Source organism: Xiphias gladius, chromosome 16, assembly GCF_016859285.1.
Source record: "Xiphias gladius isolate SHS-SW01 ecotype Sanya breed wild chromosome 16, ASM1685928v1, whole genome shotgun sequence".
Classification (NCBI taxonomy): Eukaryota; Metazoa; Chordata; class Actinopteri; order Istiophoriformes; family Xiphiidae; genus Xiphias; species Xiphias gladius.
The window spans coordinates 14,150,217-14,176,322 of NC_053415.1; the positions used below are offsets into that span (position 1 = coordinate 14,150,217).

General features: G+C 38.4%; 1 protein-coding gene across 2 annotated transcripts; it reads right to left on the reverse strand.

Moving 5' to 3' along the window:
• stk39 (serine threonine kinase 39) lies at window positions 1-25,711 on the reverse strand. 2 transcript variants are annotated; one of them, XM_040149180.1, is made up of 20 exons: window positions 25,348-25,711; window positions 24,899-25,034; window positions 23,006-23,118; window positions 22,587-22,695; window positions 21,778-21,916; window positions 21,363-21,418; window positions 19,944-20,053; window positions 19,554-19,655; window positions 19,037-19,170; window positions 18,841-18,889; window positions 17,965-18,030; window positions 15,643-15,714; window positions 14,790-14,912; window positions 13,967-13,996; window positions 13,521-13,577; window positions 12,717-12,778; window positions 6,190-6,242; window positions 5,915-5,983; window positions 5,525-5,589; window positions 1-1,458 (listed from the first exon to the last, which is right to left on the reverse strand). In XM_040149180.1, exons 2-20 carry the CDS (start codon window positions 25,002-25,004, stop codon window positions 1,384-1,386), a joined length of 1,590 nt encoding a protein of 529 aa, XP_040005114.1. In that variant the 5' UTR covers window positions 25,005-25,034; window positions 25,348-25,711; the 3' UTR covers window positions 1-1,383. The 2 variants fall into 2 exon arrangements, with proteins under 2 accessions (XP_040005114.1, XP_040005115.1); XM_040149181.1 differs by lacking the exons at window positions 15,643-15,714; window positions 25,348-25,711 and having other exon boundaries at window positions 24,899-25,072.
• Between the last annotated feature and the right edge of the window lie 395 nt (window positions 25,712-26,106).

A 26,106-nucleotide genomic window follows, 5' to 3' on the forward strand; every position in this document is an offset into this window, starting at 1 on the left:
CTTGTCAGAAATTTGACATCAGCTGATTACAGAGAGGGAACAGGAGTAATATGCTGAAATGGTACACATACTGTACATAGAAAACACAATAAATTACTTCATAAAATAACAAATTTAGTAGAAGTTAATATTTACCACCTCAATACTTAAAAATAATTTCGAGCTACTGGACTTGTTTGAACAAACAAATGGCTCGTCACCCTTTCAATAGATGCCTTTTGGTTTCATCCTCAGATGCATTGTCATACAGTACATTTTAGTAACTACTATATTTTTGGGAACAAAATAAAGTTTTGTAGTGCAGCAGGACAGAGCGAGAAGATTCAACTGTTGTGGTTTTGTCTATTAGCCTGGCATCTGAAAACACATCAACCAGAGCGGTTTACATGAGTACAGGGTTCTGTTATGTTTTATTTGTCTGGTGACAAAAGCACACAAGTTAACTTGTCTCCAGGGGCTAAGCATCAGCTTGTCGGGGGCACACACTCAGCCCAAAAGTGCATTGTAGCTTGTCTCACTAAGATACTTAAGGTGATTTGTGTCATTGCTGGAATAATACATTTGTGAAATGGAAATCTGCTCTTTTTGTGGTCTCAATCATTGACTACTTTCTTAGGCACAGAAAAATGAACAAGGCACCTCTAGCATTCCCAAGCATTAACACTGTCAAGAGCAGCTAATTATACACAGTAACATCCAGGTCTCGTTTTTTTTCTGCACACTCAAGCAAATGGTTCCCTTCTTGTCAGTGTAAAACAGGTCTTGACACAAACATACAATTCATTCTCTTGTTAGACATTCATTATGTTATTATGAAAATGTGCTTGTCCCCATAAATTAACTAGACCATACATTCTGACACAAACCTCAGATAAACACCACAAATGGGTGGGTTTGTGAGATGTGAGTCAAAGCAAATTTGTTTTCACTGTGGCAACAAAACAGCGTGAGAAAAAAATAAAAAAAAAATACTCTCATTTCAATAAATGAGAGCTTTGCTGAACACAGAGGTAATGAGATGTAAAACAAAATGATTAAAAGAAAAAATAAATAAAACATTTAAAGCTACATCTTAATCATCCTCCTTCACCACCTGAGTACATTTTTAGGTTCCTGGGCTGTATCCCGATCCCGGTCTGTGCGCTGGGCGGTGGAATGTTCTTTAAGGTTAAAGGTTGGGTGGGGGGGGGCAGTGAGCAGGGAAGTCTGGGCTAAGGAGGTGCAGGCGGGGTGGTGGCAGAGCTGGGCCTCGGGGAGGCTGAAAAGGAGTGGGGGGGGGGCGGTGCAGCAAGGGTGTTGGGGAAGATGTTGCAGGAAGTGGTGGTGTGTTCCTCAGTCTGTCTGCCCTGAACTGTCTCACCTGCTTCACGCATGACGAGAGCATCAGCTGACACTTAGCTGCGCAAAGCCGATCAGCTTCACCTCGTCTGGGATCTCAGTGTCGTCGCAGCTGGAGGCCTGAGCGAGGAAGAAGATATGAAGAGGGTCAGCGGGGCTAGACTGCATCCTGACACTCTGATCCCCATCACCAAAACTAATCCTGCAAAATCTCTAGAACACAGTGCCTGGATTAAACAGGCCTCTGAAAATACTGCACGTTAGTGAGCCTATTATTTCATAAAATGAGGCTTTTTCAGCCTGCTGAGTATAATTCTCATAACTCTGAAAACATTTTTGGGTTCGTATTTGAATTCAGCAAAAAAAGACATGAAAGCAGGAGAAAGAAGGGGAGAAAATATGACAGTTGTCTGGTATTATTAACTATAAATTTAGTTAAGGTCATTTCTTTTAGAAGAACGTGATTCCGGTTCAGGTGGACTGCTCTGCTTAGAGGGTAAAAAGATGATCACATGCTTACACTTTCTGTAAATGAGATGAACTTGTGCACAACACTGACATATTATTTATTACCTTTTAGAATTGATAGGTCGAAACTTAACTAATTTACTTATTCAGCACACACAGAGCAACATTAGTATTCATTTGGAGTCGTGTTTCTGGCAAATTTAAGTCCAGTAGTCACTCTCTTTTTACCTCAGTTTTTGGTCTTCCCAAACTCCTACAAAAATATGTCAGATGATTGTCCCCATAAAGTTCCTTAGAGCTGAGGGGAAATCCAGAGTCACGTAATAAGTCTCTGAGGGTTTTCGCTACAAGAGACCGCTTTTACATTTTATCTAGTCATGCGATCATTTGGTAATATAAAACAATATCTATTGATTGTGGCGGGTGCAAATGTTAATTATGTGGTCCTGGAGATTTTATAAGATTGCACTGTTACAATTTTATAGACTGTGAGTAAGAAAGAGGAATTAATGTAGGTTTGTCAAATCTGGACAATACCTCATCTGTTTTTAATTTCAGATTTGGTTCCAGTGCAGCTGCTGAATGTCAGATCAGGGCTACACTAGACTACAGTAGGATCAAATGAGAAAACTATACAAAAATGTAAACTTGATCTCTTTGCAGTTTGTATACATGGAATAAAAAAATGTATACTACGTGACCAAAAGTATGTGGACACATCCCTTGTCCACGTTCTTTACTTTTACTGTTTGTCTGGGGCTGTTTTTCCTGGTTCAGGCTAGTCCCCTTGGTTCCAAACACAATCTTAAAGCTGCCACATACAAGGATATTTTAGACAACAGTGTGCTTTCAGCTTTGAGGAAAAAACATGACGATGCCCCTGGGCACAAACTGAGGTCAGTAAAAAAAAAAAAAAAATAGTTTTCTAAGTTTGGTGTGGAAGAACTTGACTGGCCTGCACAGAGCCCTGTCATTTACCCCAGGCAACACCTTTGAGATGAACTGGAATGCTGAATGCAGGCCATTCTTTATCGGTCAGCATCAGTGGCCGACCTCACTAATGCTCTTGTGGCTGAATGGGAGCAGGCCAGGTTTTAAAATCTGCTGGAAGGCTTTCCCAGAAGAGTGGAGGCTATTACAGCAGCATATTAATGTCCATGGTTTTGGAATGAGATGTTAAACAATCACATATGGATGTAATATTCAGGTGCTCATATTACTTGTTGGCCATGTAGTGTATAATCCCTAAACTGAACAACTCCCCGTATTAAAGGCGGTGTGAATTTAGATTTGTCAGTGTTCACTGAAAACAAAGGAGGTTCTTTTTTTTTTTTTCATTCAACTATTCGCAAGAAAAGCCACTGTGACCTAGCCCACCATCCTCCAGCAATTCACACCTGATCGGAGAGTGTCACCCCATCTCTCTGGGGGCTGAGAGCCCTGCAGCTGTCTGATGAGCATGGAGGGACTATTATTAAAACTGGTCAGTTTTCATGAGCTCACAGATGCAGTGACCTCTTGTTCAGTTAAGTCATAAAGCTGCTCTAGTGCCACCCAAACAATAAATTGCCTGCATAAAATGTTATGAATTGTTCCCTGAGCGAGGGTAATTATTTTCACTCCCTGGGTTTTGTGACACTGCACTTGTAAGTCTTCGTTTAGAAAGGGATGGTTGAGCCACAGTGAGGATTTTACACCGCCTGCAGTGGATCAGAGTTAAACATATGAAAATGTAAGCATGCACATATATCTACACGGTGTGCCCAGAACTGCCCTCACTCTGACTCTCCAGAGATTCGTCCACCCTGCAACACTCAGTAGCTGCTTATAAGGCAAACATGGCAGAAAGGTCACTCTGTAAAGCAGTGTGACCCAAATCACAGATGTTGTTTACCCACAACCACAAAACGGTCAATAAAGCATAATTTACATGTTTTTGTCAAATCCAAAAGGATTGACATTATTGCTTTCATCATTTTTTTTTTTCACAAATATCTATTTCTCTAATAGCCATACAACGGTGAACTCTTTAAGTGGCACATATGTAACATGTAATTGGTCTCCATCCAGCCTCTCCTCTACTGGGGTTGCAGATAAAGTAATAAAGTGAGTCTGGATCACATGCAGACTTCATATTACCGTTACTATACTCAAAATGAGTGACCCACAGGTGAATTGCGGATCACACAAATATACAGCATTTAGCACTTGCAGTTATGATTCAATTAGGTGCATCACTAAGCCATGCCTGCAGAAAGAAAACAGTGCCGCTGTTTCTGACATTCAATATTTTTTTGTGTGCATGCTGGAGATGAAGTGACGCTATCAGAATCGTGACACTAATCTTCATGAATATTTCACAAAACACAGTCAGAAAAATTACAAAATACAAATAAAAACTAACAAAGGAAAGTTGTGATACAAGGCTCATTTTCCTGATGCAGAGCTGTTCAACTGTCAAATTCATTTCAATTACATTACTACTACTATTACAACTACTTCTGATATAGGCTTCCCGTAGGCTAAATGTCCACTGTGCAGCGGCGTTACACAGGATGAAACAAACAAAACAAAAACAGATCCAACTCTGTATTGGCAGATACTCAATACTGAAAAATTCTGAGGTTAAATGTGATGGGAAGATCACTTTTTATATCTTTTTGTCAAAAGTCTTTCCATGATAAGGAGCTAGTTTATGACTGGACGCATATCAAATGTATATCTATACAAAACTCTACATGAACGACGTATTTATATTTAAACATGCAATGTTTATTTTAAATCCAGTGTGTATCTTATTTTATTTTGGGTTACAAATATATTTGTAATGTGGTCCAGAAACAGATACTTAACTAAGCATATAAAACAGTTATAATGCAACTATGTAAAAGTGAAAGTTAAACCTATTATTGTAAAAGTTTTTGTTTGTTTTTTTACTTCCGCCAGGGAGGTTATATTTTCACTCGTGTCTGTTCACATGTTGGTGTGTTTGTTTATTTGTCAGCAGGATTATGCAAGAAAGTACTGAACAGATTTGCACTGAACTTGTTGGAGGGAGGGGGCATGGGCCAGCCAAGAACCCATTACATTTTAGGGCAGATCTGGATCATTTAGTATGAATGTGAATTTTTTTGTCTGAAGTGACACTGGCCTTGGCGGAAGTATGCACTTTACTGAGCACATTTCCTAGTTATTAAAGTTCTCATTTATTATTCATCATTAGTCAGTACTCGAAAAATGTGCTGAGAATAAGGGAAGGTTTGAACATCTACAGTTCAATGACAACTGCACAAACTCCATCTGCTGATAAAGATTGTGTGATAGGTTGAAAAGAGTAAATGGACCTGGAGTTGAGATTGTTTTCTCAAACAAGTATACATGAAAAGGGCTGCACCATTGATTACACATACACATTTTATGTTTATTAAATAAAAAAAAATTGATTCCTGTGGATAGCATCAACCATTTAGTAATGTCCCAAATATCCTTCACCAGTAAAACAGCCTTCAATAATTTCTTTGTCTCATTGACTAAAAAACCTTCAGCAACAGATGTTGGTTTATGCCGAAGCTATTTGGTTTGTTTGTGGCCTTTCAAATAACTCCAAGACTCACATTCCTGACTGAACCTTTCATCAACAAGCTGTTCATGGTTAAACACTGTTGGGCATGACAAACCCGGGACACTGTCGTCAACCATCAGTCATGTGGAAACTCACCAGCTTAAAGGTCAATACTTTGTAGGTAGTCGGGTCATCTACAATCTTCTGAAGGTTGGCAGCAACTGTAATAGTTAAAATAACAACAAACAAGTTTTATAATATGCAAAATAAATTCCAGGACATGTCAAAAGAAAGCAGTATTTTGTGTGATCAGTTCCTGTAGGAATTAACATTTTTAGACTACAAGAGTCAGATGCAATATATATTAGGAATACAAGTAATTTGAATCAACTTAACTAATATCAGATTCTATGGACTTGCCAAATTAAATAAATGCCTGTCTCTGATAAACATCCTAATGCTCTCTAAGTGATGTTTTATGGTAAATGGACTTAAGTATGTATTCACACATCACAATTTTATGAGAAAGCAGAGGTGTAACTTTACCAATAACCACATCGTGCCCGTTCACCAGACCAGCCGAGAACAGTTCCTGGGAAACGCCATCAGCAGTGTCTTGTGAGGGAATAACATGACAAATATTGGGCCTGCAACACTCCATTTACCAAGTAATTGTGTTAGATATTGAATTAGATACTGTTATGAGCATTCCCATTCACGAACACTGCCATCACCCATTACACAAATAACAATCCACAGAGCCTGTCAATGTTATCACAAAGGGAACAGCACATTCAAATCCATTTAGGCTGTGCTCTTACCTCGCCCAGGGGTGAATTCAAACCGGATGTCATTCAGCTCCTTTCTAGAGTTCCTGAAAAGAGAGACAAGTTGGGTGTAATTGCACAAGTAGTATCCAAAAGGTCAGGTTTAAATTGGCCGCAGCTCCCTTAAAACGGAGCAGAGACATCAGGAAACAAGGAGGAGACCAGCGCTGTGTGCAGACATGAAAAAGTATTCTGGGGAGGTAATGATAAGGCAGAGAAGCAGCACAGCTGGCATGTTAACACTGTAGGGCCACTAAAGTGCGTTTGTCAAACTTGGATGAAAATTAGTGTGAAATTGTTGTCCTTGATTTATTTTTTTTATTTTTTTTTTTTGGGGGGGGGGGGTTGGCCAGTCGCTGGAAGCAGAAACAAGCCAAACACAAAATTGACATATCGTTGCCTCATTAAGTTGATTTGGCAAAAATGTTAACAAACAGCAGGTTATTTACTCATAAGGCAGCAACATTAGCAGTCATTTGGGGTGGGATTTGTGTTCACCTGACAAACATTACTCCAATATTCCCTCTCCTTTTAGCTCTGTTTTGCTCTCCACCAAGTCCTGAAGGAAAGATCTGGCTCTTTAGCTGCTAAATGCTACACTATGTTCACCAGCTTGTCGCTAACTTTGTCTGTTGCTTGATGCAACAAACAGCGTACAGTGGATTTTTAGGGGTTTCTTGCTGAAACCAATTAAAGATGTGGGATTAAACTGAAACAGTAAAGTTGCAGGCAGGAAAACTAAAACAATGAGCTGAAAAATGAATACACTTTGATCCATTGTTTAATATAAATGTAAATCACCTTTGCCCAAGTTACTAACACATAGATTAGGTAAATTTGTTGGCATAAAAAAGTAATGGAAATTATATTGGATTGAATTTTGTCTCACTTTGAAAAGATGCTTTGAACTGCTTTGACTATGCTTGTCATATACTGAGATATGTACCAGTTTCGATTCTGTGTTTGAAGATTAAATACAATTACATGTTTTTGAATGTTGTTTATTGAATACATACTGCTGCAATGCGACTGTATCTTCTAGGTGGTATGTATCATCAACCCTAGACTGCAGTGAAATGCAAAATTACAAGTATGTGTATAACTAGCTCATTTGACTGAATTAATAAAATGTGCCCTCCAGCCTTTTTGCAGAATTCACCTGCATTCATTTGCATTATATGCATTTGCATGTGACAGGGGTGTAACTGGTTTCTGTCAAAGGCAGGACTTGTCACCACTACCCTCAGAAGACCTTGGTAGGAGTAGATTAATTTGGTTTGTAGTCTGGTTAAATTAATAATATGGCAAGAAAACCGATAACCATAATTTCAGGTGAGATTAAACCCATGAGTCAACGCACACACAACTAAAAGTAGCACGACTGATTTAATATGACTTAGGTGTAAGTCTACTTGACTTTGTTTTTTTCAGACATTTACAGCTGAAAAAACAAAAGAACTGTATAAATTCTGGTGGAGCAGATGGATCTTCATTCCGAGCAGTGGGAGCAGAGGGGACACATTGCCAAGGTTGGCGAGCCAACTTACATGTCAGAGGATCATAACCCTGCCCAAATAAAAATGTGCCTAAAATGTGCCTCCTCCATAGACAAACCGCAGTGGGTGTTTAGAAAGCATTCTGACAGACTACATCAGGACCACGTGGGATGAGCCATATAGTATGTAGTAGACTGAACACTGTCATGATGTGAATGTTTTGACAGTTCACCAGCATTAAAATTTGCATTCCACCCACCCACATCCTATTTGTTTTTGACACATTGGGAGCTAATTAGTGTATGTGAGATGATGGGAGATGTATAATCCCACTGGATATTGGCAGGTTTATGACACGTTATTCTGACAGATTGTTTTTCCACTATTAAAGACAATTCTGTGATTTTAGGCAGACACTCAATAAGCATTTCAAACAATATGACTGGTAGGGCCATCTGCCATCTATCAAAAATTATTTCAGTGTTTGTCAGTACAGCTGTGCATTGATGGCTGTCACAGAGTTTACTGACAGTAGAGCCAACTGGTATTTTTAAGTAAGAAACATGTAGATATTTCACAGGAAATTAAATGCATGATGAGGCCATGGTCAACAAACAGATGTCCTACTGAGACTACTTGAGATTACATAGGTGTATTCTATATTTTATGTCACACTGACTTGCGGGCAGTTTTTTAAACATACCCACAAACACAGTCAATATATGTCATGGAGGATTTACTGTTACGATTGAAAAAATATCCAAAGCTCACATCTTAACTGCAGCCCACATGACTGAATGCACATAAAGAAAAAAAGAGTTCAGGCAATCACTTTTACGCAGTTATTAAATACACGGTCCAGGTTTTACACAGAAAACACAAATGTATAGTACTGGCAAAAACTGTTATATTTGTGAAAATGTTACTAGGGTTACAACTAAACCTTCCTGGTAATGATTTATTTTTCTATTCAATTCCAAGAAGCTTCCTAGTAAGAACTGTGTTTTTGGATATTAACTATAGGGAAATCGAAATATGTTCAGTCTGCAGACTTTCAATCAATTAATTCTAACTTACTGCTAGTGTGCCCTAAAGCATCTATTAGTCAATGCACACCAGGTCAGTTGAACATGCAAAAATGTGAAATATGTCAACACGCAAACATACAGTCAACAAATTTGGAAAATACAGTTTACAATACGAAATTACTACTCAATCAATGTTTAATTCGGTTTCAACTGTGTTTTTTCTTTTAAGGAAATCCCAATATACCCAATAACTAGAAACAAATTAATGAGAAAATTCAGGAAATTATGAAAAGTGTCTTGTCAGTTTTCCAAAGTCCAAAACCTAAAAATTATAATAAGCCAAAGGGGGAGAGGTGGTGACAGACTAGTGATACAAATGGGTTGGTTGAGTTACTTGTGTGGAGGTGAATAGGACCTGCCAAAAGTTTGACTTATTTGGCTTGAAAATAACTGACAAGAAGACAGCAGGCAGTAAACCCAACATCAGGCTTCGACTCATTTCTTAATAAACTTATGGGTGATATCATAGGCATATATAAGTGTTTCTCTAAAATTTATCAGGAAGATATTTCAGAAGCTACCCTGACATTTGTCCGTTTCTAGTTACCCTTTATGAACAAGAACTCTGAAATAACACATGGAAATGTCACCTCTGGACTCAGTGAAATCGATTTGCATCTGTGCTTTTTTTGGCTGTTTAAGCTCCACTGACATTGCAGCAACAGCCAAGCGAATTATGCAAGTCTTAACTTCCCCTTCAAACTGCTAACAATGCTATTCTCAGGAGACCTCAGTGCCTTTGAAAAGAAAAAAGAAAAAAAAAAAAAAAACAGAAAAAAAGATTGAATGACTTCCAAGCAAAATTTTAACAAAAATCCAATCATGCTGCTGCTTTTCCCCCGTCACTGCCACTGAAGGGATCATATTACCATAAACTCGTGTTAATTAGCTGTAACTCCTTTATTAGTTGAGAGAGGAGACCAATTAGCTGTTTATTTTGTCCTCTCAAATGCAATTACATTTATGGATTGACTATTTTAAAATCCTTAAATTTCTACAAATTGCTAGGTTCACTGTTGTGCATTTGGCCAACATATCTATGGGTTAGTATAATATTGTACCTGACAATAAGACAATAAAATCCAGGGGTTTTTTTCTTGACGATGAGGACTAACGAGAAACTGCTTGATTATTTGTGGCAGGGCACTGATCAGATTGATGTCACGTAAGATGAACAAACTTGACTCACAATTGCTTTGAGTGGTTTCAAATAAGCTCAGAACCATTCTAATTATTAGACTTTGAGTTGTTAGTTATTTTACATAAGAAAACCTCACTGAGTGTGTCTACATGCACACTAGTATCCTGGTAATGACTGGGTTTTTGGAATATCCTGGTTATGTTTCCTGCATGTAAACATCGTATCCCAGTTTCAGAAACCTGGATAAGACCTTATCCCGGTTTTGAGAAAACCTGGACATACTACCTGGAGCACTCCAATAGAAACCAGTGTACTGTGGCATGTAAACACCTTATCCAGGTTTCTGAACCACCTCATAGTGGCTGAGATGATAAGAAATCAAGACACACCTGCAGGCAGAGGATCAGAAACCTGGATACTGTTATGTTATGATTTCTCATGTTCCAGGTAAATGTCATATCCTGAATAGGATCAAAAGCAGGCTAAGACTCATATCCGGAATACTAATGCGACACACTCATTGAGTGTATTTACATGCACACCAGTATTCTGGTTATGATCAGGTTCTTGGAATATCCTGGTTATGTTCTGTGCATGGAAACATCGTATCCCAGTTTCAGAAACCTGGATAAGACCTTATCCCGGTTTTGAGAAACTTGGACATACTACCTGGAGCACTCCAATAGAAACCAGGATACTGTGGCATGTAAACACCTTATCCAGGTTATTGAACCATTTACGGGGATATGAATAATTGTGTTTTTCATGTTCCGTGTAAACACCATATCCCAAATATAATCAAGACCAGGATATTAATGATAATATCATTGATAATTCAGTTACAGATGCCTATTTAAAAAAGAAGCAATTTTTATATTTAACAAACAAAAATTGTCACAACTTTACCTAACATCTATTTTACATTATCATCCCAGATAAATCCTTCATTTAATCACCCAACTTAAATACACTGCTTCTTATGCAGGTCCCATAATATTTGTGAGGGCCGTAAATATCTCTCATTCTGACCTCAAATCATAAGAACACAGCCAAAGAAAATCCCAAAATATGAATGCAGTCTCCTATCATCTAATACCTTCTTTGCTGATTCACTTTAAAACATACCAACCAAATCCTTCTCAACACTAAAAAAAAGTAAATTTTCTCTTAAAGTAACATTTCCGCAGTCAGGAACAAATTGCTCAGAACCTGTTCCCTTGCCCTTATCCCAAAATTCAAATTCAAAATCTGCAAAAATGCTCCCAAAATTACTGATCCTTAATCAGCATAACATCTGCAGTTCAGATGGAGATTTGGTTTATTATAGAGCATTTGAAGGATATACTGTACACAAAGATGGGCTTGATGTTATTCATCTGTTCAAAGGGTTTCTTATATTGTGCTGCTATATCAAATATAATGTAATGATCTGTCAAGCATATCTTTTATAGTTTAGAAAATATAAAACATGACACAAAAATCCCATCATCAACACATCCCCCTCATAATACTGAATTTAAAACCCTTTGAGAAACCCATTTTTTGAGAAAAATTCCATTACGCTTTTGGACTTACATCTAAGAAGGCATCCATCACATGTATGTATCACTAATACTGAATATTTTAGCTGACAAACCAGAGAGATGACCTGACAGCTTAATGCTGCAATCATATTAAACACAGTGAATATGTTTCTCTTTTAAAGGAAATTAATTCATTTGCTGCACGACTCTGGTTTGACACATTTATACAAGCTTGTTCTGAAGTTACCCGGATAACAGTATTTTCTTTCCATTTAATAAGAGCTGCATCAGAAGCCTCCATATGTTTTAACTGTACTACTGATAACTAGATTTAATCTGTTTGTTGAGTCTGAGCTAGAAAATCAACAGATCAAACAAACATCACTAAACCCTTGTGTAAATTGTGGAAGTGAAGAAAAGAAAAAGCCCAAACCATCAAAGCACTCTCTATATATTTCCACCCCCAGGTTAGAATAATGACACTTCCTAAGCCACCAGTTAGGTGTCTCCTGGTGTGTCCAGACCACTGTTTTGTTAGTAAGCATAGAATAAAATGGCTTTCTGTGCTATGCTGGATACCTGGGGAGGGACTTCAGATGTCTATTCCACCAAACGCTGTTCTGCAACCAGCTCATCAGGGAGCTACAGGCAGACTTTCAACTGTCCAAATATGCACCATTGTCTGTTTGTTGCTGAATCCCTTAAAATGCCCTCTCTCTTTCTGGTCTCTTTTTCTTTGTGTCTTTGCATACTGAGTAACAGTAACAGAAAGTAAACTATATACAAATAATGCACCTGTACTCTGAACATTTGCCTTTCCTTGATTATATATACAGTATATATCAAAATGAACGAGTGCTATTTCAGTTGTTTTTTTAACAGGAAACATCTATCTATCAGTCTAAGGGAGAAAAGCAGTTTGTGGAGCACAGCCAGAGACACTCTCCTCCTTATGACACGACTGGTGAGAGAAAGTGAGTTGGAGGGATCCATGGCAATGCCAGATTCCCTCTGCAGCAGGCAGAGATCAATTTTGTCTATTAGTAGCCTGCATGTTAAGAACAGAGTGAAGCTATGGTGAATCCAGAAATGTAGCTATAATCTGTAACTCTGCTCTGAATTTCTGCTTTTACTCCACAGAAACATCGTGATTTCTAAACTGCTTCTTGACACGGTGCTGCCTTCAGAGATCCAAGTCAATATTTTCTTAAGAATGCCCTGTGTGTCAGCATAAAGTATGATGGTTGAAATGATCAGAAAACGTCGGTCTCACCTTAACCGTAGTACCATGTTCACAGCACCTTGAATGTATGGTGTATCCTCATATGGTTCAACCTGCATGAAAAAACATCTGATGATGAGGCACTGTACATCATACACAAATAGATTTAAACGACGAAAACGCTCCGTGCCATAAGGAGGAAGGAGCTTTGCACACAGAGCAGAGGAAGGGGTTCTGATAACTGCAATATGAATTTATAGTTAGAATAAATAAAACCATTTAGTGTCCATACACTCAGCCCAAGAGGTAAATTCTTTATGAAAAATGTCTTCAATTTATTGCAGCTGCAGGAAAAGTTGTAAGGGAAAAGAAAAGGAACGACACATTAAGGTGTACTGTGTAAGGATCTATCAACATTATCAACAGCATATTACAAATGGGCTTTTTCTACAGCAAAAACTGATCTTAGGGGTAAGAAATGACTGCTGAGTAGCTGTCAGGGTTAATTCCTGACAGGAGCACAAGACTACAGCTCAAACTGCTTTGGCTCATTTTCAAAATGACAATAGCCTTAGAAAATGGGTTACAATGGCAGAGAGTCTTCAGATGAGATACACCCAGGCTATGAGCTGGCACTGTCAGGCAGACAGCCATTTACTCTGAGTTATTACTGCTGAGAGCTTCCCATTCACACGTGAACGCACACGCACACACATATATTCGACCGCCGATGCACGCACAGACACACACGTGTACAGTATGCACATGCATAGATGTACACAAACACACAGACAATCAGTGTGGCACCAAGGTCATTGAATCATGACAAATGAATGCTGCTGCTGAATCCCTCACCTGGGGATGCTGAATAGACAACCCTTCAATAGGAACATTGTTGGCATTCTGCTCATTCTAGGAGGAACAAAATTAGAGGCATAATTGCATAAATGCTATAACATCCTTGGTAAATATCAAATCAGAACTCATCTTATAAAGACAACACAGGGAAGTCAATTCACAACAATCAAAGAGGAGACAGGTGCCTGGCTGTTTTTGATTTAACTACATAAAAACTTGCGTGGTGAAATAAACATTCATAATTGAGTTCATGATTCTCACACAAGCTTCAGCTCAAGTAGGCCAATTAATTGCATTTCCAATAATGCCCCTCTGCCAAGTTATCAAATTGTACAGCAGCAGAAAGGATAAAGACTGTGTTTCTCTATTCACCAAAAAGAAGAAGATATTTATAATTTTAATTGCATGGTAAAATTAGTGTATGAGAGAAAGAACTAACTTACATCTTTGGCCTCATCTTTGACCCTTCGTGACTGGAGGGAAAAATCAAACACACGTTTACATTTTTATATTCATAGGTAAACCGCAATAATAATACTTTATTTCCTTTTTTCAGTATCTCAGAGACAAAAAAATGTATAATGTACACCCTTTGTGCACTTTTCAGTTTTCATAGACTGTACATGTCCATCCATCCGTCCAAACCTATTTTTTACTTTTCCGAAAAAAAAAAAAAAACCCAGTACAATTGCTGAAAAGTAACAAGCCTGAGATCGTTCAAAGGAAACTAAAAACTCATCATTGTAAAAATACTATCAGCGACAACTTAAATCATTACTTTTGGTAACACATTATTTATTGCATCAGACATTAAAGCGGGGTATCTCTATCAAAGAGCCCTTTGATCATAGCTGTCTACTTCCTCCTGCCTCAAATCCTTGCAGCTATCTCCCAGCTCATTACAACAACCTCAAGACAGGCGCTCTCAAAGATAAGCCATGTGCTGTCCAAAAAGCTAACTGATCAGGGAGGGAAGGAGTGTACAGGGTCAAAGAAAGTGGGGAAGTTACATAACAGTTTGATTTACAGGTTAAACATAACATGCAACAATGACGACAAACACCTTAATAACTCTAAACTCTGAATTTCCATGCTCAATTTCTTGTTTTCTTACAGTCACAAGTAGAGCTTAATCTAAAAAATAATCTTGAACATGTGTTACAAAACTTGTTACTGATACACTCATATGCATTTGAAGATGAAAATATAGACTAAATATGAAAGAATACACACTGCTGAGGCAGGCCTTTGCGGAGTCTCACCTACCCTGCCCTGATTCACTGCTGCCTTGCCCTCCTCGCTGCCCTCGTCCAGCTCATCATCGCTCCACTCCCAGTCTCCATCCTCTGTCTTGTGCAGGTGACCGCTGGAGCCTGGGACTCTCCTCACCTGGACCATGACGACACACAGCCGGCAACACTAAACATTAATGCCATTCATAGTTTTTCAATTGAACATTTACGTACATTGTGCTCTACCCATCAATCCATTAGGTCTTTGGATCAGAGCAGTGGTTCAGAAAGTTTTTGGAGTAGTGGACTTTCTGTGATGAGCTGAAATGCTTCAGCTGCAAACCACATGTATAAAGCCACATTCAAGCAAACATTTTTAGCGGACCTTTTTGCCTGATGAAGACCTTTCAGGTCAAAACGTTTGACAAATAAACCTTAGGAGGCTGGACATTTTAGTGTCCTCGTAGGAATGTCATCACAGCTTGGGTAATATTTAGTACACTGGCTTACAAAACTGCTCAGTACTCCCATAGAAACCTTAGCAGGCACAACCTGGGTACAGCACAATGAGTACAGCGAAACATAAGAGGGACATCCAATACAATTTAATCTTGGTTAAACATCAGTAGTAATACAACTGCAAATGTAACCAGCAAAACAAAGCAGATAATGTAAGTATGGCAGAGTAATTGGCAAAGCCTGTAATCTGTTGCACCTCTATAGCCTGGAAGAGCGTGCAAGACAAGCAACACATTACTAGTCTAGCAGTGTGAGGTAAGATATGAGAGCACCACAGTGTTACAGCACAGACAGCACACAAAACTGTAAGCCACGACCACCAGGGTTCTCCTCAGCTCTAGACAAGGTCAAAATTAAAGAACCACTACCCTTCTGGTGGTGTCAGGTTTATTTTCCAAACCTGACATAGAACCAAGGCTCCCCCACTTCTGTTCAGGGTCCTTGAGCAAAACAGACACAGATGAATGCACTCTGCAGCCATACATGATCACCCGACTAACATTAACACACATGCAAAGACGTTAATGCAGGATACATAAAACATGCAGTTGACAAAACCACCCACTACAAATGTACAGAAATATATGTAAATATGAACAGAAATATCATAAGTGTGTGAACGCGTGCACCATATCAGGGTTTTCAGGGAATGCCCTGCATCTCGAAAAAACAGGCTTCAGAAAACATCTATGCAGAACTCAAACAGTATTCCATCATCATTTGTGCAGTGCACCACACATTTGAACTCAATATCAGTCCTTTTCTATCTTCCCACTTTTCATTACGTAACAAATCCAGCACACCACCTTGTTTGTGAGCCACTAATGGCTAATCTTTCAACAATAAAGCCTCCAATTTTCTCATTCAGAAGCTCTATTTTGGGTGTCAGGTTGCCCTCTGCTGGCTACTCAACTCACATGTACCTACTGTTTATACTGAATGATTCTGCATGTAATTTTTTTTTTTTTTTACATTCATATTTCAAATATAAGGAAATCTGTCTGTAAGAAGCAATTTTCTCTATTCCTAACTTCCTTCTTTCGTTCCTGAGTTTCTCCCTCTTTTCATTAGCAAAAGTATTCATTTAAAATGACTTCATTGGTGACAGCTGACCGGAGGATCTGCCATCTCCTTTTCATTCACTGGAGTATTTTCAAGGAGAAGTTAAGTCCCATTTAAAGTTCATTTAAAGAGCAAGGTTTTACACTAGCCGTTTGTTTTTAAGTCTCATCTCTTAAACCCCCATAGTGCCTGTTTCCTGGGAGCAAAATTACATGTGTTTACCATGACCACAGAATAACACAGGAAAAAACACTACAGAAACAGAACAAGAACAGCAAGGAACAGAGGTGCAAAAGGTCAGAGGAAAACTATTGCAGTTCACAGAGGCAAAAAGATGTAAGGTGGCTGTGTATAGAGAGGAGCTGAACTAGAAGGTTTGGGGATACCTGAACAGAATCTTAGGAGAGCAAGGCCACCGCGGTCTTTTTATGTAAATTGGTCACATCATTCTAAGATGACTACATTTCTGCAGTATTGCTTGTCTCTGCGAGCTTTGGGTACTGATTGCTGATTGTATAATGTAGATGACTCCCTAGGTCAAATCAGCAAAAAATACCAAGGACACTGGCTCTGTGGCTCATGCATTTCATCCACTGAGAGTATCAAGTGAATCAGACATTACCTGGCCGTATATACTGTGCATGCTGTCTATTTTCAAACTTTTAACAGGACTCCAGACATAAAAACACATAACTCATCTGTAAAAGTACATTTCACAAAGTGCCATCATTTGCTTTAATTTTTATCATTTGGAAAATGTCTTGTTGTGCAAATCATAAACACTGTAGCTCATAATCTTGCATTATTTGTGTTGGAGATTATTGTAATTACAGTCTAAATTTTGAAAGTGGAAGCTGTAATACACTGTACAGACAAAACTTAATATAAGAAATCCATATACCTGTTAAGCAATAGGTACCTCTCCATTTATAGTTGTGACTGCTAGAGTTACAACATTAACCATCAACAAACCTCAACAAAATCACGCCACTCCAAACATAGTTGCCTCCCTCTTTATTGACACCCTGCCATGTTTGTGCGTAATGTTGACGTCATACGCAGTAATAGCCCTGCTATCCACTATGCCCTCCATTTACTCCCAGCCATGTCAGTGACTTTCCACCCCTCCACTCAGCCACTCTGCCTTACGGCAATGCCCCTCTGTTCCAATTTCTGTGTTGGCCATCCAGGCGGAGTGTTATGTGCAGCCAATATCAGCTGTGCCTGAAAACTGCTCTCTCTGCTAATAAAACTGTGGGCAACTGAGCAAGCAAACTGAACAATAATGTGCTGCTTTCTGTTACCTAATGTTAACTATTCATTTTATCATGTTTTTTCTTTAGTGTGCCACATGCAGAGAGCTGCACTGCGAGCCACTGACACAAGACCTCAGTACATCTAAACCATTTGCCTCTGCAGCGGCCCATATTTTTAAATAATATACACAACAGTTTGGGCATGATGTGTTTGAAGTGCTGAAGACAGTCAGAGTGCGTAGCTTGTGTTGACTGTAAATGCAACACTCTGGTGGACAGAGATATTTCAGACAATCCCAGCCCTCTGCCATAATTTGTTCATGTTTAGTCAATAACTGAGTTATTTTACAGGGAACGTTTGTGTAAACATACCTTCTTAGCTCTCTGGGAAATCTTTGGTGCACGACACAAAAGCTTTTCAACCAGATATTCTTTGTTCTGCAAGAAAAAAATCAAAATATGAATCAAAATATCAATAATATACATAGTGAACTGATAGATTAACTTAATTAAAACCAGATAATGAGTCACAAAAACCTCAAGTATTGTGTATTTAAATGGTACCCCTCAGAAATCAGCTTTGTTGGTTTAAGTACAAAGGGTGTATGAAAGTTGTGAAAGTTCTTTTAACGTGATAAATAGTTAGACCAGTGGCTAAACCAGTTGAAATGGAAATAATACAGTGATGTTTTACAACTTAGTTCTCCTGAATCACATTTGTAAAATTAACATTATACAAATTATGTTAACTGATGATACTATCTTGCATTGCAAATACTCAGAACAGTTTTTTTTACAGCTTTTACTACCTCTGAACCAGAACATTTAGGACACCTAAACGATCATTATGTTAAATTATTGAAAATACAATGCATTTAACTATCAACTTCAACAAACCTACTTAGTGCACTGGTTCAACGTTATAAACCGGCTTTCCCATAAGTGTACTCACTTAAAATTAAATAAATAAGTACAAAATACACACAAGGGTGTAGAACAGAATTAGAGAAAGATTTATAAATTTTCCTTTTTCCATTGTCCCCATTGCCATTATTTCTGCAATAGTATATTATGATAAATACAGTCTCCTCTTGGACTTTTTATACTGTATTTTTTTATGTATCCAAGTACATATAACCATAATAACCTAATAAAAAATATCAAGATACATTGCATAACATAAGCACAGCATTAATAAAAAAAAACAAACACAGATGTTGAGTAAGACATTTGACATGAATCAAATACCTTGGCCTTCTGGAAGAATTTACACTTCAAAAGCTCTGCAGCTGTAGGCCTAGAGACAAAGAAAAGTACAACTGTTAGAAAAATACACCGCAACACAGCACTCACTGAATGTTAAACAGGTGTTTTTCATGGATCACAAATGGCAGTAGCACTCCTCACTGAAATATTTGGTTGATATATGTAATGTGGAGCTAACCTTTTGGCAGGATCCTTCTGAAGGCACATAGTTATAAGCTTTCTAAATGATTTGCCATATTTTTTTAGCATTTCCTTGTCCTCTACACCCGTCTCTAGAGTGGGTGGATCATTCTGTAGGGTAAGCATTAAAACCTGAAAAGACATGAAAAATGGTCAGAACTGCCTACACCACACAAATACTGTTTTGTAGATGAGGAAAAGAAACTCAAAGCAGGAAACTGTATAAGAAATGTTGTGGAAAGTAAAAGCAACGGGTTCCTTTGGATAAAAGGCTGTCTCTTTATTAGTTGTTTGGTTTCCCATTTACAGAAAAAGCAGAAAGTCAAACTGTGCATGTTCTTTCTTGCTAATGATGAAACTTCACAGGAACAAACTTTAAGAGAAAGTTTAGTAAGCAGGGAAGTTAACAGACACTGCTTTTGTCTTTGCCAGTGCCGGTGAAAGCTACAAGTATAGCTGTGATAAGGACACCAGACTGATTGAATAACACCCAATAACACATCCAGAACACTCACCTTCATAGGAGGGTAGCGGTGATAGGGTGCAGAGCCTGTTCCTAACTCTATAGCTGTAATTCCAAAACTCCATATATCGGCTTTGAAATCATAGCCTCGTACCTGTGGACACAGAATTACAATCATCCGTAATATCACAGGAATACACTTAAGTCTGGGTGACTTTATGTTAATGTCATGATATAGGTGGTTAACAAAAATAGAAATGATATATTATCAAATTAACAAATGATAGAATTACATTAAGTATATCTATATTAAGTCTATAAGCACTTGCCCCATATAGAATCAAACTCACAAGGTCAGGTAAATACATATTACAAGATATGAAATATAACGAGTTTACAATGTCACCATCAACTACCGCTGTATGGACAGAGATAGACTCACTTGTTCCATCACCTCCGGTGCCATCCAGCATGGTGTGCCAACAAAGGTCTTTCTTACTTTGTTTCTTGTCATATCTCCCCCCGTAGCCAGGAATGCACTCACTCCAAAATCTTAAAGACAATTAAACATTTGGAAATATGGTTGAAGTATGTTGAAATGAATCCGTCTGCAGGTGAGACTTTTTTGATTGTCTAGATTTCTGAGTTAAACCACCTTTGTGACAAAGAACTGCAGGGTGGAGGTAAATATTGTACAACAGAAAGCAAATAAAAGAATTTTAATTTTGGTTCTCAGAGGCTGGTTGCCTTTGTCCTCTCCTGATGTGAGTAAAGCATCTCTGTTTCTATGATATGCTGGTCATTGATTACCGTTAGTCACAGATAGTCACAGAGTAAATGCAAAAACCGAAAATATGTTTTTAGTCAAGCTAAGGAAGAGTTTTGTCATAAATATCATTCTATTTGTATTCTATTTAGAATCTAATGACCTTCCTCTTGGGGTTAGGTCATATACTTCTTTTATGAGTAAATATTTTGACTTGTTAAAGCACAGGGGGTGTTACTCATAATATTAAGTCCCAGTAGGCCATAACAGTGACACCATAGTAACAAGCAGTCAAGGAAGAAAAAAACGTTCTTGTCCGCCTCCAACTTGTAATTCTGAGTTGAAGATACCAGGAGATTCTGCCAGGGACAATATTTCCTATTCGGTGAAAAGAGCTACTGGAAGTGTCAACAAACTGGTGGTTAAATGGCCATCAACGGCAGCTACACCCAAATAAAATCTAGTAGTAACACACAATACAATCGATTCAACTAATTGATTACTTGATAAAAGGGGCCATGCTTTGTTTGTATCTTGTTTCACTGGTCAATAAACCATTCCAAATAAGTAAAATCATTAATTTTATTTTTTAACATCTGTGAATTTCCTACTGTGAAATGTTAAAATGTCTTCCGTGAAAAAGGCCTATTTGTTATCAGATAGTACCATGACCATGGTACATGTACAGAAAATCTGTGGCTGTAAAACCTGCAAATATGATTTTTTATTTTCTTTACATGGTTTCATCCTAATTTCTTCAATCCTGTATATTAATTAGTTTTTTAATGGCAGTAATTAATCCCTACCATTCAACCAAATTCGTAGATCAACTTGCTTTAAAAAAGCTGCTAGTTTCAATGTAGGGATGGAATAAGCAGATATAGAATTAATTCTGGAAGTATTATCCGTCTCATGTCAGACCTACTTGATATATGACGACAAAAAAAATGTAAACATGCATTACCATTTTTCTTTAACTAATATAATCTTGAATTCAATTCCACAATCTCAGCATATGTATATGCATTTAGTTTTAAACTGAAGAAAGGCTTAAGAGAGTGTAATAATACAATAGTAGTACCATGTTCAACACACCTGCAATCTGAACAGATCCATCTTCTCCCAGAAGTATGTTCCCAGCTTTCACATCCCTGAGGTCAACAAAACACAAACAGAGTCAAACATCAAAGTTGTGGAGCAGCATTGATTCTTCCGTTCATGTGACCGAGACCCACATCCCACCACCATCTGGATCTCTGCCCAAGGGGCCAGCTCTCAGTGACCTTGAAATGCAGGAAGTTTACAGAACATAGCAACTGAGCTGCAGGTCAATAAATACAAATTACATGAATGGTTTCAATTTTCAGTTTTCTTTTCTTTCTTAAGTTTAGCCATTTGTTTAACTCTCTTATCCAAAGCATCTTACAATGGAGTGACTATATTCTCTAGTTAGTTTCTAAATTCTTATAATAACTAATCAAAAACATAAGTCACAATAGCAAAGTGTTACCTGTGAATCTGTCCATTTCTGTGCAGATAGTCCAGGCCCTCGAGCACTTCTTTTAATATAGTAGCAATAATAGGTTCATCTAGAGCTCGATTTTTGTCCTCTTCTTTGTTTGTGTGCTTAATTATATCCAGCATAGAGCCTACAAAAGACACCGCAGAAAAAGAAAAAAAATCTGTTCATTATGTATATTTAAAAGGCGCAATACAAATCAGCTGCCCAGTATTCCACTGAGCCATTACGTGATCAATATCTACAACCAGGCACAATTTATTTGAGTCTAATTGTTTGTTGTCCCTTAAAAAGTAAATCAATAAAGACAGTACAATACAATGAGTAACATCACTGCTGCATTTTCTTCACGAGTGGCAGTCATAAGGACGAGCAAAGGAACATCCTCATACCTCAGATGTTATTGACCATGGCATGCCACCAGGAGTGTGCCACTGCTTTCATATGACTGTAATGAAGCAAGCCTAAAATACTGTGCTGAAAAAGTACTTTTTAAGGATTTAGATTGATGTTTTTTTTAGGATACACAATAGAAAATAGTGGCTGAAATCCCTATTAAATTGCTCAGTTTGATTATTATTTGCAGCATATTATGTATGACTGTGCTATTTTTTCATTTGGGACAACCACAGTATAAGTGAGCTATAACCCAGGTAGGTGCTAACTAGTTATCAACAGATCTAAGCACAAACATGAAAAAGGGCATTCACAGTGGATCATCATGACATTCACTGAGCATTCATGTATTATTAAGCCAGAGGTAGGATTTAACTCCGTGTAGTTTGGAAGGTGAAGCCTACCTCCACTCAGAAGCTTCATGACTAGCCAAAGTTCATCCTTCACAACAAAAGAAGTGTAGTAGGTGACAACATTGGGATGGTTGCACTGGCTCATTGCTTGAATTTCTTTCTATTGTGAGAAAGAGAAACGACAAATAATCTGTAGAAAACTCTGATAACAACAGGAAAGTCAGTACATATATATATATATATATATATATATATATATATATATATATATATATACACCTCAATAACAACAAGCTTGCAGCAAATGATCCAATATTATAACCTACAATGTGCATTAATACATATTTAATGTTCAGATTAAAGAGAACAATAATAATATGGAATAGAGGCAAAGTGGTAGTAAGGCATGTGAGAGGTACAAAAGCACTGTGACACATGGTGAGAAAATAGCCCGTATTTATTGTACTCACCAATAGCTCATCCATGCTGGTCTGGCATTTTTCCAGGTTGATTCTCTTTATGGCCACGCGCTCCTGTCTGGGGGTACAGAGGGCTGCCTGCACCACAGCTGTGGCCCCACTGCCTGGAATCACAGCCACAACAGAGCAATGGCAGAGTAAACAGGAGCAAAGAGGGACACACAACACACACAGCTGGAAGACAGCTCTTGAATTCAAACATCAGTCTGTGGCTTTATGGCCTTTTTTTTTTTTACTGGCCAAGTGTTCCTTACGTTTTTGTGTTTATGTTATGGTTTTCATCTTTCATGTGTGCTGGCTGAAAGATTAGACAAACACTATTACATAAGCTGACTTGAAGTACAGCACTTTTTTTTTCCAACATAATGAGTTTTTACTTGGTTCATCACAAATCAGGCCATGCTGGGGTAGTAAAGTTGTTCACACCAAGAAGCTGTGACAAACAGCATATTGCTTGGCAACTGTTAGTGGCAGATAAGGAGAAGTAGAGAACACATGGGATCTGAGTGCTTGCTGGTTGATTGTGAGAACAGAGAGGGGGTCTCACTAACTCAACACAGTCAGCAGCACACAGCTGTGGTGCTATTTCTTATCAGTAATGATATAACTTGTCAGCTCATCTGCACAGCACAGGCGTTTGCCAAAAATATTCAGGCAACTTCCTTTTGCAACTTTCAGTACATTTCAGATTTCCATTGTTGTTTTGTGAGTAATTATTATATTTCTAAGTGACAAGGAGTCATGACAACACTAAATTGAGTATTTTGTGACCAATGAGGGTAAATGTAACTTTCCAAATGCTGGGGAGGATTAAGTTTTTAGATGTCCAAGCAAAAGAAGATCCGACAGTAAAATTATTCCATAAATCTACAACAGGCATATCCCTATTCTACATCGCAACAGTGCAAGAAAACACATACCCATAAGGTTAATCACAATAACACAATGAATAACACACTGAGTCTATACATTGTCATTTTCCTTTACTCTGGCTATATACAAACATGCTTAACAAGTGACTGAGTATGTCTAAGTTCACTGCCTTTGATCGATGGCTTTTGTGGGAGTTAGTGCTGAAACAATTCGGTAATTTGTTCATCTTTAAAAAAAATTATTAGGAGTTTTGGAGTTTTGGATTGCTGGTTAGACATAACAAGTAAATTTTAAGACATCACCTTGGGCTTTGAGAAAATGTGATCCTCATTTTTTACAGTTGATGTCTGACTAAAGGATGACTAAATGATTAATGGGAAACATAATCAACAGATTAATCAATAATAAATATAATGGTTAGGTGCATTCCTAGTGGAAATTGAGTTTGGTGATTCTACAATTTTGCAAGGCCTATTGCCATTATTCTAATCATTATCACTAATATTAACAATACTTATAAATTAATTATATATATCGTGGTAAATCCATGGTACATTTGTAACACTGCCCTCTTAAGAGGATGGGAAAGACTATTCCCTTCTGGTTACGTGCCATCACACACAACACAACTAACGGAGCACACTGTGGTCTTCAAAGCAGCCACAGCATCTGTGATTTTAGTAATGCCTAATAAACTGGACGTACACTGGCATCGCTGGAGTAGGTCTCTAGTATCCCAGCCACTAAAAGGGCACTTGGGAGCCGTGACATTTTCAACCCCGCGCAGTAAACCTGCTCTTCGTCTGCCTCAGCCTCGTCTGAGCCACAAACACATCTGCTGTACACCGGTAGTCCCTAACTGTGCCTGGTAACATCCGCATTGCAAAGCATTGCAGGAGGCTACTGCACACGAAAAAGCCGGTAGGCCCTCGTCGTCAGTCCCAGCTGACAACCCGCCGGCGTGCCCTTCCGTGATCACACACAACCTTCGTCGCCACTCCGCGCACCCACCTATGACTTCCTGCAGCTCGTACGACTCCCTGGTAATTGGCCAGCTGGTTGTCAGCGCCGGTTGCGGGTGGTGGACAGGAGCCGGAGATTCGCCTTGATCCGCCATGATGATGATGATGCTGCGCTAGTTAGCAGCCTCTCTCACAGACAGATACACAGATAGAGAGAGAGAGGGGGGGGAGAGAGAGAGAGAGAGAGAGAGAGAGAGAGAGAGGGAGGGAGAGAGGGAGAGAGAGAGAAACAGTCTAATTTAACCTCACCTCCTCCGTACAAGTGTCAGCTGGCAGCTGCAGCAGCGCAACTACCGCTAGGGATGAGCACAACCCGGAAAATAACGGACCACACACACACACGCACGCACGCACACACACACACGCACGCACGCACACAAACACACTATACACTACAGCGGTGAAAGCAAGTTGACTACACACTGGTTCGATACTTACAGGAAGACATTTACTACAATCACTATTAATCCTCTCAGAAGACTGCCAAGGCTGCCATTCAGATCTTAAATAAGTTATGTTTTTCAGTAAAGGTGCTATGCGACTAATATGTTAAAATGCTGTCTGCAAGTTGATTTATTATCGTCACGTAAAAGGACTCGGCAGCCGCGGTGCCCGAGGCGGTGGCAAGTATATGTGATGATTTAACAAGTCACATGCAGCTAGAACTGCAGGTGATGTTGTTAACACTGACCAGTAGGTGGCGCCATCGCATCTTTATGTTGCCTGGTGTCCGATGACTGGAGGACAAAGACACCAACACGCTGCTGGACTGAACATACACAAGAATTTGCTATTAAAAATTGAAACGATCGGTTGACCGACCAGTGAGTCATTAGACAGATATTAATAAACTATTTGGATTTTTCAAGCAGAAAAGGCAGAACGTGCCCTGGGCCCAGCTTCTCAAATGTGAATATTTTTCTGCTTTGCTTTCTTTTATGTGATGGTAAATTGAATATCTTTGGGTTTTTGGACTGTGGTGGTAAGACAAAAAAAAAAAAAAAAAAAAAAAAAAAAAACGAGTAATGAAAAATAACATCTTCAGCTGTAGGATATTGTGATTGGGAGTATTCGCTCTTTTCTGACATTATATAGAGGAAACGATTCATCCAGAGAATAATCAGCAAATTAATCAATAATGAAAATAGTGATATCTGCTGCCATATTTGTTATATTTTATATATATATATAATGTGT